This window comes from Triticum urartu, chromosome 7A, assembly GCF_056163025.1.
Source record: "Triticum urartu cultivar PI428250 chromosome 7A, HENAU_Tu73, whole genome shotgun sequence".
Classification (NCBI taxonomy): domain Eukaryota; kingdom Viridiplantae; phylum Streptophyta; class Magnoliopsida; order Poales; family Poaceae; genus Triticum; species Triticum urartu.
Genome location: NC_141879.1, coordinates 721,410,991 through 721,424,421, shown reverse-complemented (window position 1 = coordinate 721,424,421; position 13,431 = coordinate 721,410,991). Strand labels below are relative to the sequence as shown.

The following is a 13,431-nucleotide window of genomic DNA, read 5'->3' as shown; positions in this document are numbered from 1 at the left end:
CTTCTTGGGGGATTTCTTGGGGATTCAAGTTACGAAATATGCCGTCACAGAGGAGATTTCTTTCTTGGATGACCAAAATAAGTACATACCCAGAGGTTCTTCTTGGGGGGTTTTCACAAGGGAGATATTTGTTCTTGGCTGGGTTTTTTTTTTGTCTTCAAACAATAGCTTTTTCCCCTTTCGTTCTACTTTTCAATTCTAGGGTTCAATGTGAATGTCCTTTCATTTTACAGCCGGCAATCTCGTCTTATTTTCTCCTCTCCCAAGGAATTACTCCTTCAAAATAAGGGAGGAGGAACATGCTCTACATAGTGCAGCGATGCATTTTTGGGGGGTTTCATATGTCATAGGACTCTGCAATCTCTGTTTTACTTATACTGCTTGTCTCACACCTAATAAAATTTATTACTCAGTTTGGAGCTGCAGAGTAAATCTTCTTGAGCAGTTTTAACTCTTACCTCACATGTAAAAAGAGGGGGTAAGGAGCATGTTAAAATTTGCCAATCTTCTTTACATATATACCATTTCTTTTGTCATCGCAAATATTTGCAATATCACTATCATCATATTTACAAACTTACTGCTTCTAAACATGCACAAAATGTTTTTTTATAACTTCTTCTAGAGCTAGAGAGTAAATCTTCTTCATATCTAGACCATTTCATCATTGCAGTCATTCCTATTCCTAAAATCAATACAATCAATATATTAGCAATTAGCATATACTGCCCTTTATATTTCATTTAAGCAGTTGAGCTTCTTGGTCATCCTGGAATTGGAATCAATTTGTTTCCTGTTTTGTATGTACTATTCACCATTGCATTTTCTTAGATTAACTACTTACTATTGCTTACCATTTGCACTCCCACAGAGCTCTGTCTGTTCAGCCAAGATGGATCTTAGTGATGGGGGCCCAGAGGAGTTGCCACCACAGCCTCCTCTGCCTCTCGACGTGGTGCCCATCAGAGCAGAAGAAGATGCCGCCGAGGAACTGCCTCGAAACAAGCCTGCAAAGCCCAAGAGGCTCCCTAAGGCCAGGCCCGGGCTTGGGAAGAGAGGGCAGACCATCCAGCTACTTGCTAACCACTACAAAGTTTCTATGAGGAGTTCAGAGGACTTTTTCCACCACTACCATGTGAGCATACTTGTTTGTGACACTTTAATTTACATATACCCATGCTGATCTGGTGTTGTGTTATACTATCATGGGTAGGTTAATTTGAAGTATGAGGATGATCAACCTGTTGTTGGAAAGGGGATAGGGAGAAAGGTTCTGGATAAACTGCAGCATATGTACCGTTCCGAGCTCGCGAACAATGAATTTGCATATGATGGTGAGAAGAGCCTCTTTACAATCGGGGCTCTTCCCCAGGTACACAATGAGTTCACTGTAGTGTTGGAAGACATCGGAAGGGGAAAGTGAGTTCTACTCCTTGACCTGCTTGCAGGCTATCTACTCCTGTCTAGTATATAGTTATATACCATGCTTGGTGTTCAGTATAACTCAATTCTTACTTGGTTGTAGGTGCTCTGGAGGTAATAGTGGCAGCAGTCCTGGAGGTAGTGACACGAAGAGAGTGAAGAGGCCCTACAAGACAAAGATTTTCAAAGTGGAGCTTTGCTTTGTGGCAAAAATCCCTACGGCCGCAATCACGCAGGCCCTTAGAGGTCAAGAATCAGAGAACTCTCTCGAGGCTCTTCGAGTTCTTGATATCATACTGAGGCAGCATTCTGCAAAACAGTATGTACCTTCATGAATGTCTCGTTCCCATGCCTCCACAAGCATTACTCTGTGCTTGGGCTTGAGATATGCCTTCATGCCATGACCATGGTTAATTTTTGGACTTTCCACAGGGGCTGTCTTCTACTTCACCAGTCATTTTTCCACAACAATCCTCGTAATTTTGTTGACTTGAAAGGTGGTGTGGTGGGGTGCAGAGGATTTCACTCAAGTTTCCGTGGTACGCAGAGTGGACTCTCCCTAAACATCGGTATGAATCTCACCCTATTGTATTGTTGTATAACTCCGTCTTTCATTTCGCAATGGCTCCATCCGAATTAACATTGTCATATCAAACTTACTTTAACCTGCAGATGTTTCGACTACCATGCTAGTTAAACCTGGTCCTGTTATTGATTTTCTTCTTGCAAACCAGATGGTTGATCACCCTAACAGAATTGACTGGTCAAAGGTAAGTTGTATCTTTGATGTTGTTGATAATATTGAATGAACAGTCGTCCGACCATATTTACTTTCGATAACCCTAATTTGGATGTTTTCCTCACAGGCCAAGCGTGCTCTCAAGAACTTGAGGATAAAGACCACTCATGCTAATTCTGAGTTCAAGATTTTTGGTTTGAGTGAGAAAAAATGCAATGAACAGACGTGAGACAGAGTTCCTTCTTGCCATTTTATTCTTCTTTACCAGTGTTTAAATAAATAATTTGGGAAGGTGTCCTACTGTTTCTAGTTTGGTCTATTCCCTGCACTTTGCTGCTATATATTGACTGCTTTGTGTTTTGCATGTTTAACTAGGTTTCTATTGAGGCGGAAGGATGGTGACAATGGAGACATTAATACTGTTGAAATAACAGTCCATGAATACTTTGTACATAATAGAGGCATAGAACTGCGCTATTCCGATCTTCCCTGTATCAATGCTGGGAGGCGAAATCGTCCTACGTACTTCCCTGTGGAGGTTCGTTTCAGTTTTGGGCCTCCTTTGGTTTAGAGGAATTTCATAGGAATTCTAGAGGATAGGATTCTTATAGGATTTTTTCCTTTAGAGCCCTTTGGTTCATAGGAATGGATTCCTATTCCTACATAGGATTGGTTCCTATCCTCCACATTTCATAGGAAAATAAAAAAGAGCCTAGACTCAATGGAAAAATTCCTTTGGTGTCAACCAAATGACATCTTGTTTCCTATTCCTACTCATAGGATTTGAGATACATGTCATCTCATTTCCTACAAAATTCCTATTCCTATGATAATCCTATCCTATGAACCAAAAGAGGCCTTACACCTTTATGTTTTCCCCTTCTGGAATTTCATCCATGATCTGAAGTCCTGGTGTGAACTTCTCGTATGGCCAGCTTTGTGAGCTCGTTCCTCTGCAAAGATACACCAAAGATCTGTCTACTCTGCAGCGGTCCTCACTTGTGGAGAAGTCCAGACAAATGCCTCATGAAAGAATGTCAATACTTAACGATGTGAGTTATCATCTAAATTTTGGCTGCTGTTTTTTTAGTGATATGGCACTTATCTGATAGTTCATGTCACCCTAAATGCAAGGCACTTAAACGTACCAACTATGACTCGGACCCCATGGTGAAGGCATGCGGCATTTCAATTGCCCGACATTTTACTCAAATTGAAGGGAGGGTCCTGCCAGCACCCAAGGTTAGTGAGAACTCTTCAAACTTAGTTTGTCATGCTCGTGCTGGATGTTCTTGTGAATGTATTTAAGTAAGTCTTCTATCATATAGCTGAAAGCCGGTAACGGTGAAGAATTCTTCCCACGCAATGGAAGGTGGAATCTTTCGAAAAAGGTCAGCATATTTTCTTTTAATGAGACGTCTTTATTACTTCATCATCATCATCTTCAAAGAACCTTCTGTCAGTTTGCTGATTCTTTTTGTTTCAGAAGCTGATTCGGACATGTTCTGTCAACAAATGGGCAGTTGTCAATTTCTCTGCAGAGTGTGATGTTCATGGTCTTGTCCGAGACCTTAAAAGGATTGCAACTGAAATGGGGATTGTATGTTCTACTTTTTCTACAACATCTATAACTGTTATTATTTTCTGTTGCTGAACCTCATTTATTTGCAGAAAATAGAGTACCCTTATTGTGATGTAATTGAAGAGAGCCCGTCGGCAAGAAGAGCTCCTGCATCACGTAGAGTGGACGAGATGTTTGCTAAGATAAATTCCCATCCACCTGGAGACCCCAAGTTCCTCCTGTGTCTTCTTCCTGTGAGAAAAAACTGTGAAATTTATGGTTGGTTCATGTTTTCGGTTGTTGTTATTTGTTACCTGATTATCTGTTGCAGAATAAATAATTTATATTTTCTTCAACCAGGGCCTTGGAAGAGGAAGTGTCTTGTTGAATGCGGCATCTTCACACAATGTCTAGCTCCTCCAAGAAAAATCAACGATCAGTACCTGATTAATGTGTTATTGAAGATAAATGCTAAAGTTTGTTGACATGACACTGTTTTCCTTTTACTGTATTTGTTGACTGCTGTATACGCTAATGGCTGTTGTCTTTTAACCTGTTGGTACCCAGCTTGGTGGTCTCAACACATTGCTGCAATGTGAACTATCCCCTGCACCTGCAGTACTACCCATTGTGGGGAAGCTGCCTACTATCATCTTGGGCATGTATGTGTCACATGGTCAGCCTGGGCAATCTGATAGGCCTTCAAATGCTGCGGTATGAGGGATACATTTTTTATCTCTGAATAGTAGCTCAGATATCATCTGCATGATTGCAATTTTGTAAATGTTTCTATGACTGTACTTGTAAGTATGGCTTTGGATTTCCTTTAGGTCGTTAATTCTCGCGAGTGGCCTCTCATCTCTAAGTACAGAGCAACAGTGCACACTCAATCACCCAAACTAGAAATGTTGTCCTCCTTATTTAAACCATGGGGAAAGGATGATGGCCTCATTCGGTAAGACATGGCATATGATCCAATCTTGAGTTCAGTTTATTGTGAATAATACTATGTGTGCATGTCCTTGTATGTATGTTATACTTTCTTGCGCACTTTCCTAACGGAAAAAATGCCATTGCACTCGGGACTTCCAGGGAATCGCTTATCGACTTCTACACTAGTTCTGGGAATCGAAAACCAGAGCAAATTATTATTTTCAGGTACTAAGTTCGGAAATTACTATTTGGTAATACCAGTAAATTTTGTAGTTCCAGAATTTTTTTCTACTGAAAATGGATAATTGATGATGTCTTAACCACCATCTTATATAACTCGTGCTAATTCTAGGGATGGTGTTAGCGAAAGCCAGTTTACTCAGGTCATCAACATTGAGCTGGAGCAGATCATCGAGGTAGTGTATTTGTGTGACGTACAAGTAATTACCCCGCATTGGACAGTGTTATTTCATTTACTTTTAATCAATGCAGGCCTGCAAGTTCCTCGACGAGACGTGGGAGCCTAAGTACACAGTAATTGTTGCTCAGAAAAACCATCATACCAGATTTTTCCAGACTGGATGTCCGGATAATGTTCCTCCTGGTAAACTTTATTTCAACCAATCACGGCCGAGCCCCCAACTATTTTTTGTAGAGCGAAACATGGCTTAGCGCTTAACTTGCAATTTTCTTTGAAATGATGGTAAAGCAAGTGTTCATTCTGTAGGGACCGTCGTGGATAAAGAGGTCTGCCATCCCAAGAATTTCGACTTCTACATGTGTGCACATGCTGGGATGATAGTAAGTAATCTCTGCTTTCTGCTCTGGTTTTTTGTTACTACCACCACGTACCAGTATGCCCGGTGATGGTCCTACTTAAGTTTGTGTTTGTTGTGTGTGCCAGGGCACGTCGAGGCCAACACATTACCATGTTCTGCACGACGAGATCGGATTCACCGCAGATGAGCTTCAGGAATTTGTGCACTCGCTTTCATACGTGTACGTAGGGCAGTCTAGGGTGACAGAGCATGATGATTTTGTATCATTCTGATAAGAAGAAAACTGTTGTCAAGCTATGCCTGAACCCTGTTGCTGTGACCTTTTCAGGTACCAGAGGAGCACAACAGCGATATCAGTCGGTATGTGCGACTCATTGTCTTCGCTTGGCAAATAATGAGAACTGTTCCTTATGTTTTGTTGTGTTTTTGCTTGGGTTGGCTTGCAGTTGCTCCGATTATGTACGCGCATCTGGCGGCTGCACAGGTAGGCACGTTCGTGAAGTTTGAAGACATGTCGGCGGGCAGCATCCCGGTGCCGGAGCTGCCTCGGCTGCATGAGAATGTGAGGAGCTCCATGTTTTTCTGCTGATCCGCTCTTGATGCTGGGGGTAGTGGTGAACTATGTCTCGCTATGTGCCTGTGTCTATCTATATCTATCTAAATAAATAGCACCTGGAACTACTCGGTCCATTGATGTCGCTGGAAACCATGGAACTGCATGTTGTCTTTTGTGTTGGCGTCGAACCAACCCAACCTTGGATCTACTACTACTAGTACTAGGCTTGGAGATGATATGCGTGAACCATGCACGTTGTGGTATGGTGGATGGATGTGTGATCTTTCTATGCAGTTGTGAATGTAAAGAATGCTGTTGAATTCTATGGATGGAGAATTAATTAGCACAGGTTTGCAGGTGGAGATAGTTTCAGTTTCAGTCTGATGATCTATTATGGCTTCAGTTCGTACCATGTGGTGTGCCTGTAACAATCTCCAGCTTCATCACATCACAGATTGAGAAAATGCTGCGCAAACTGCAAGTTAACAATAATTGTCCAGAGTAGAGTAGGACCGGCAAACAAACTAGCTATGCAACCGCCTAGAGCCATCCGCAGCAGGAGCCAAATAATCAACCAATCCCACACTAATGAAACCGGAAGAAAAAGCTCACGATGGTGAATCATCATGTCTCCTTCAGCAGTTCAATGAGGCATTCGCTGGCTTTGAGGTAGCATGTTAGAGCAACTCTAGCAAACCCCGCATCCCGCCCTGGCCCGCAAAATAACCGTCAATGTGCGGGTCGGGACAGAAAAATCTGCCCGATCAGACCTCGCATCCCGTCCCGGCCCGTAAATATTTTTGCGGGGCGCGGCAAAACACCTTCCCCAACCTATAGATTCACGGGCTAGGAGGACGATCCGAGCTCAGCTCCTATCCGCAGCAAGATTTGACGGGAGGGACATTTCCGTGCGGCCGTTCCCGCTCCCCACACCGTCCGCAACCATTGCCCCGCCACCGCATGCTCCGGTGCATCTTCCCCGTCCGTCCTTCGCCGCCATGGATGACTCCTGCTGTCCATCGTCACCGTCGAGGTCGCGCACGCTCCTTCCCCTCGGGCAGATCTCGTCGTCGACCATGTTGGCCCCGCTGCCGCCCAAGTTAACGCCGCGCCTGCCCACAACCGGCAGGGCAACGTGGTCGTGCAGGGCAGGAATCCGGCAGCCCCCATCGTGAAGGCCCGCGCTCCGGGCGCCAACGCTGCTACGCGATCTCGGCCGGCGGCGGAGAAGGTCACCAAGGCCGCCGGCGGCAAGAGGAAGAGGATTCCGGCTACAAAGAAGCCGCCCGCTTCATCCGCTCACTCCGCCTCGGAAAGAGGTGCCCCGGCGATGCGCTCAACGGTGTTGCTGCCCCCGCAAGCGAGGTGTTTGACGAAATGGCCGGAAGGTATGCGTCTTCGGTCATGGCTTTTTCTTTGCTTTACGCCATTTTTGCGATAGCTCATGACTTGTTGTCGTTCACTATAGTGGTGTTTCGAACAATACAACTGCCGAGTTCGCGAATTTGTTGGACACCAACACCGTTGGCATTGATCAAGCCTCGTTCGCCGCATTCGACTACAATGAAACAGATGGCAGCCACTACACCACAACACTTGATTGGGGGCAGTTAACTGCCGGGAGAAATATTAGAACTGGGGCAAACCATCTGCCGGGGATCGTGTTACTGCCGGCATAAGTACTTAAAGGCGGACAAACTGCCGGAAGAAATACATACAAGAAGGCATGCGCACTGCCGGCACTAATTAAGGTCACTCTATCTGCCGGCACAACGAAACCCTGGCCCGTAGTCTGCCGGGAGGCCCATAGCAGGATACCTAAAGTTATTGGGCCAAGCGCGCGAAGAAGCCCAAACTGTTCGCACCAAAAGAAATATAGCCGCCGGCCCGACCAGTTTCCCCCAAACCGAACCCTCGTCCCCAACCCTCCTCCCCAACCAACGCCGCCGCCGCCACCGCCACGACCAAGCCCTCCACCGCCGAGCCCCTCCGCCCATGACGGTGACTTCCGCCACCGACTCCCTCCGCGCACGACGGCGACTTCCACCACCGACTCCCTCCGCCGCAGGTTGCTACCATACTCGTCCTCGCCAAGGTCAACGCCGAGCGCCACCGGTTCGCCGCACCTACTGCCGCTCCTCTGCTCCTTGGTCCCCGCACGAGCTCACGCGCAGCAAGCACGCGCCACTCCCCCATGGCGTCGTCGCCGCGGCCTATCCCCAGCGCCGCCCCTGCTGCTGGCCCTCATCGGCCGAGCGCCTCACAGCTGGTCCGCCGGCCGACCTCCGTCCGCCTCTGCGCCCATGGACGGCCTCCATCCCCCGACTCTGGTCATCGACGCCTCGCCTAGCCTGCGCCATGGCCCTTGGCCGCTGCACCGCCACCGCGTCGGAGATTCGTCGTCCTTTCCCTAGGTCGCTCCAGGAGCTCGAGGCCCAGCATTGCCCCAGATCGGCCAGCTCCCAAGCCTCCTCCACCGCCTGCTGCTGCTTTGCTCCTCCGGCGGCTGCAGCAAGAGCCATTCCTGCTGTTGGCGCTCTCCACTGACTACGAGTCCGAAAAATCAATCCCAAGGTAAGCCTCTCATGATGCATTCTTTTTTTGGCAGCATGATGTATGTATGGATTGTATGAACCAGAAAAAAACATTTGAATTGGATTGATGTATGTGCAGGAGCTTGGGGTCATCTCTCATGCAATGCACTCTATTTGATTTGGTTTTGATGTATGACTGTATGACAGATTGACCCTCTCAAGTCCCACTTATGCCTTTTTTAATTATAGATCAAATTAACGAATACATTCAGTTTCTTTTGGATGATGCACCTAAATACAGTCAAGTATGTAGTGATTAGAAATTTTGTATACTTATCCATTGCAGCAAATGCCTGAATTTTGTGTTAGTCATGCATGGGAGTGTGAATCTGTAACGGGATTTTTTTTGCTTCATCTAATCTTTTCAATGCACAACGTACAGGTGAGGCTAGAACTAATGGGAATAATAGCTAAAAATGCAACAAACATATCTGGAAATGAAGCAGGGAAGATATAAGAGAAGTTGTTGAAGTAGAGAAGCGGCATACCGTGAAGGGCACGAGCTGTTGCGCGAGGAGTTCACAGAGCCACTGCATGGTTTTTCTTCTGAGGTATATATGTTGTAAGCATGGCTTTACTTTGTGTTGCTTCTGTAGATAGTCTTAGATATGTCGTATGTCGGAGGAAGGCTCATGCTAGTGGGCATGGCTGGCTCTGAGAAAAGCTGGAGGACAAATTGGACATGAAGCCAAATCTGAGCTGTGCATTTTTACGGAACATTATAGTTGAATGTTTTTTGAGTTTCTCTTTGAAAAAATTATTGGCATTTGTTGCAGCTAAGCTAACTAATGAGAAGCAAATTGCAAATTCAGTTAATATTTCTTTTGCACATCTGCTTCATAACACTGATTAGTCTTGTGCAGACATGAAGAATTAATCAAGGGAACATGACACTGATGCAGGTGGTGGAGTTGATTGCCAACAGTGAACCACATGTTCCATTCTTGGACACCAAGCTCACAATGTTATTTCGGGTACGTGATAACCACAATACCACATGTCATTTCTATACATCTTCCTCTTATCAGTACTTAGCTCAAAGCTTATTTCTCTTCAATGGAATTTCAGCAATGTGCTACTCTATTAATGAATACTGCCTCCGTTCGGAAATACTTGTCCTAGAATAGTTGTATTTCTAGGACAAGTATTTCCGGACGTAGGTAGTATTTATTTTTTCTGAGACATGTTGGCATTTTTATGCCTTAGGAGCCATATATTAAAAAACCTTTGTACTCAGATGTATTGTAGGATTACAAATTAAAAGTTAGTAAAGCATGAACACTAATAGTCAGTGTAGTTTCTGTTCCTTTGCACCTCCAAGTGGAACCGTGGAATCTGACTATGTGAGTTTGTTTTGCCTTTGTTCAAGTTGTGCATCATCATATTTGCATCATGGGAAATGATTGCATCATTTCACTTTGTTCACATTGTGTAGGACAAGATTGCCCAACATGGATACAAAGACATGCAAGCTTCGGAAGGCAAATTCTTCAAACTAGAGCATTGTTGGGACTTGCTCCAAAAGTGCGAGAAGTGGAAGTTGATCGGCAAAGAATCCCCACCGAAGAGAGGCTCACTTACAAACATGGATGAAGATGAGGATGATGATGGCCCAAGAAATTTGAACAAGCCCGATGGCGACAAGAAGACTAAGGAGAAGATGAAGAGAGAGCAAGAAGCATCGAGCTTGAGGGAGAAGATTGATGCCATGGTGCAATCAAACGAGTTGATGTTGTTGAAGTCGTTGGAGATTAAGAAAGAGTTGGCCGAGAAGAAGGCAAAGGAGAAGCAAGAAAAGTGGCAATTGCTCAAGAAAGAGGGGCTGCGCAAAGCTACCATTGAGGAGAGAAGAGCACGCGCCATTGAAAACAAAGCCATGTCCAAGTTGCTCGCCGAAGAGAACAAGATCATGTCAATGAACCGCAATGACATGAACGATCTCACCAAAACATGGCAGCTATGGCAAGGAGAGAAATCTTGAAGAGGAGAATGGTTGCGTCGGTCGGTGCGTGTTACAGTTCCAGAGATGTTTTCTCTGCTCCATATGGTGGCAATGTCGATGATTTTGGTGCGGGAGTTAGAACAAGCGCCGGAGATGGATTTGGTGGTGGTGATGAACTTCAAGATGGACTCGATGACGCGGAGTGAAGATCGACCAAGATGATGCCGGACATGGGTGTCACTTTGGCAAGGCCCTCTTTTGTGTTTGTCCTACTGAACTTGGCTTTTATTTGCGCGTAAAATTGTGTTATGTTGTTTGAATTTGAACTTATTTGTGAGAACCTATGTCAAATGCGAGAATTGAATGTTTTTTGTTTGCGGATCGACGCGGCGGTGTCTGAGCAGACCCCGCAAAAGCCGACCCGTAAAAAAATATTTCGTGAATATCCTTTTATATGGGTCTGTTTGAGGGTCTGCATATGCGGCTGTTCGAGCCAGCCCGTAAAAAGCGATTTTTCACGAACTGCAAATGTGTTTTGCTGGCCGGTCAAATGCAAGATCTGCTAGAATTGCTCTTAGGGAGTTCTGGTAAGGAAGCTCTGGTACAACATCTTGTACCTGTAGAGGTTCGCGTAGGCAAGCCTCGCGTATCACTCCATGCCGAACCGCTCCTACACGGCCGTGATCGTCAGACCACCTGCCACACGTGCCACAGAATAGAATTTGGAGTTAGGTTACAACTTACAAGTACCCCGAATTACATAAGGTCATTACTCTCCCAAAATTATCTTCCCTGGGTGCCACTTGGCACCGGCGGTCACCCAAAGCAAGGCGTCATTCTTGATCATTGTGAGGAGAACCGGGCAGAGGAGTAGACTTGTGACGAAAGATGCGGCCCTTCCAGATAGTCTAACCGATGAGCATAACGAGGGAGGCCATTACTTTCCTATTTCGAACTTTGTCTGTTCTAAAATGCAAAAATGGTACGCGCGCCCAAGAATTAAACTCTAGGCCTCTAGGTTCTTAGAGCATTTCCAACAGGCGCCGAATGCGTCGCGCGTAAAAAACTGATATACTGCGCGTCCATCGTTTGATTTGGCGCGGCGCGTAGCGCTGGCTCCAGTAGCCGCGCTAAAATGCAGCGCGCGGGACTCGTCGGTGCATTGCATATGTCATTTTGAAAACAAAATGAAGTTGATCAAACATTCAAAATGCAATGAACATGATATATAAAATTTCACACAAACAAGTTGATGAAGAAAAATTCATGCCCACAAGTTCAAAATCATACCCACAAGTTCATCCAACCAAGTTCAAAAGGCAAATCAAGTTCAATACACAAATGAAAGACACATCATTCCTCGTCCTCATCTTCGTCCTCATCTTGATCTTCGGAAGACGATTTTTCCGCCTCCGAAGATGAATCTTCCTCCCTCTCCTCATCGCGCACCGCATCACGTGAAGCTCCGACGGTGTTGGCAAGATCTTCAACGGCATCTTCATGGGAATGTGTGCGAGGAGGCACATCGAAAGACATTCCGCCCATGACGGCCGGAGGTGCACCCATGCCTCCCATGAGAGAAGCAAAACCCATGCCTCCCATGGTGGCCATAGCGTCGGGGGGTGCTCCAAAGCCAGCCATGCCTCCCATTGCACCGCCCATGGTACCTCCGAAGCCACCCATGCCACCCATGGCGCTGATGCCACCGCTACCCATGGCGCCGAGGCCACCGCCACCCATTGCGCCGAGGCCACCGCCACCCATTGCGCGAATCATGGCTCTTTTTTGGATCAAGACTTCTTCACGGGCAAGATTGACATACTCCTTTTGCACCTCATTGAGGATAGATGTGTCCAAGAAGAACAAGTGCTTCTCCCATTCCAACAATCTTGTTCGCTCCTCATTGCTCACCTTCCTCTCCTCCAAAGCCACCTTCCTCTCATCGGCCGCCACCCTCCTCTCCTTGGCCGCCAACCTCCTCTCCTCGGCCGCGGCATCTTGGTTCCTTGCCATTTTCCTTACCTGTTGGCTTCTTTTCTTGCCTTCACAATAGCTTCCATATCATTTTTGAGCTCATCATCTCCTTTCCTCTTCTTCTTTTTGGCTTTATCTTTCTTGCACCCATCTAGTCGCTTTGACTTCGAGTATGAAACCGAGTTGGGTGTGGGGCTTCTCTTGCCGTCATCACTTGATGCATCATCATCATCATCATCCAACTTAATTGTTCGCTTCCTTTGTTGCTCAAATGCAAATCATCCAAATCTTCACGCTTCTTCCATGTCTCATCATCCTTCAACACTTCATAGCAATGAGGCAAAGTAAATATCCTTCCTTTCTTGATATTCCCCTTCTTAGTTTTCCTCTCCTCTTCTTTGAACAAGTTTTGCGCAATGTTGTACTACATGAAAACAAAACAAGTTAGCACCAACAACAAGTATGATGAACATGTATACTCCACTTGGGTTCAACTTGTCAACCGCCTTTTGACAGGCCGCCCACCTTTGACAATCCGAGTTGATTGTCGACCACCGGGACCGAAGTGATCGGTCGGAGCGGTCAATTCCGCTCACGTTGCGAACATCAAAGTGTTCCTTCATCTGAAGCCAATAAGCATCTCTACTTTGATCACCTCCAACGGATGGATCCCTCGACACCTGCAACCAAGTATTGCATAGTAAGATGTCATCGGTGTTGGTGTAATTGCCCGCTCTTCCTTTCGGTGCGTCGGCAATGCCCTCACCCTCCTCGTCCACCTCGAACTCATGGTTTTCGAAATGCATGTCATTGGTTTGAGACCAATGCGAATTGTTGGAGCCAACACCCATCGTTGACATGTATGCATCATCATTGAGACTACAAAGTTTTTTGAACAATGCAAATAAGCTATCTATATGTGAATGCATTC

At 45.8% G+C, this 13,431-nt stretch overlaps 3 protein-coding genes and 1 long non-coding RNA gene across 4 annotated transcripts; all 4 read left to right on the top strand.

Annotated features, from left to right (window-relative positions):
• Positions 1–892: 892 nt before the first annotated feature.
• On the top strand, positions 893–1,757 carry LOC147962218 (protein argonaute 4B-like). Its single transcript, XM_087534099.1, has 3 exons — positions 893–1,135; positions 1,214–1,419; positions 1,526–1,757. Exons 1-3 carry the CDS (start codon positions 893–895, stop codon positions 1,755–1,757), a joined length of 681 nt encoding a protein of 226 aa, XP_087390225.1.
• A 2,081-nt stretch (positions 1,758–3,838) lies between these two features.
• LOC125523580 (protein argonaute 4B-like) lies at positions 3,839–5,182 on the top strand. The gene is made up of 6 exons (XM_087534097.1): positions 3,839–4,001; positions 4,083–4,198; positions 4,290–4,436; positions 4,553–4,677; positions 4,815–4,880; positions 5,008–5,182. The coding sequence occupies exons 1-6, from the start codon at positions 3,914–3,916 to the stop codon at positions 5,180–5,182; spliced, it is 717 nt and encodes a 238-aa protein (XP_087390223.1). The 5' UTR covers positions 3,839–3,913.
• Positions 5,183–5,372: 190 nt separating this feature from the next.
• On the top strand, positions 5,373–6,147 carry LOC147962217 (uncharacterized). The gene is made up of 3 exons (XR_015609898.1): positions 5,373–5,456; positions 5,560–5,794; positions 5,881–6,147. It is a non-coding gene; the product is annotated as an uncharacterized LOC147962217 (long non-coding RNA).
• Positions 6,148–7,904: 1,757 nt separating this feature from the next.
• Positions 7,905–10,902, top strand: LOC125521212 (uncharacterized). The gene is made up of 4 exons (XM_048686272.1): positions 7,905–8,564; positions 8,967–9,135; positions 9,448–9,558; positions 10,020–10,902. Exons 3-4 carry the CDS (start codon positions 9,472–9,474, stop codon positions 10,563–10,565), a joined length of 633 nt encoding a protein of 210 aa, XP_048542229.1. The 5' UTR covers positions 7,905–8,564; positions 8,967–9,135; positions 9,448–9,471; the 3' UTR covers positions 10,566–10,902.
• Positions 10,903–13,431: the final 2,529 nt, after the last annotated feature.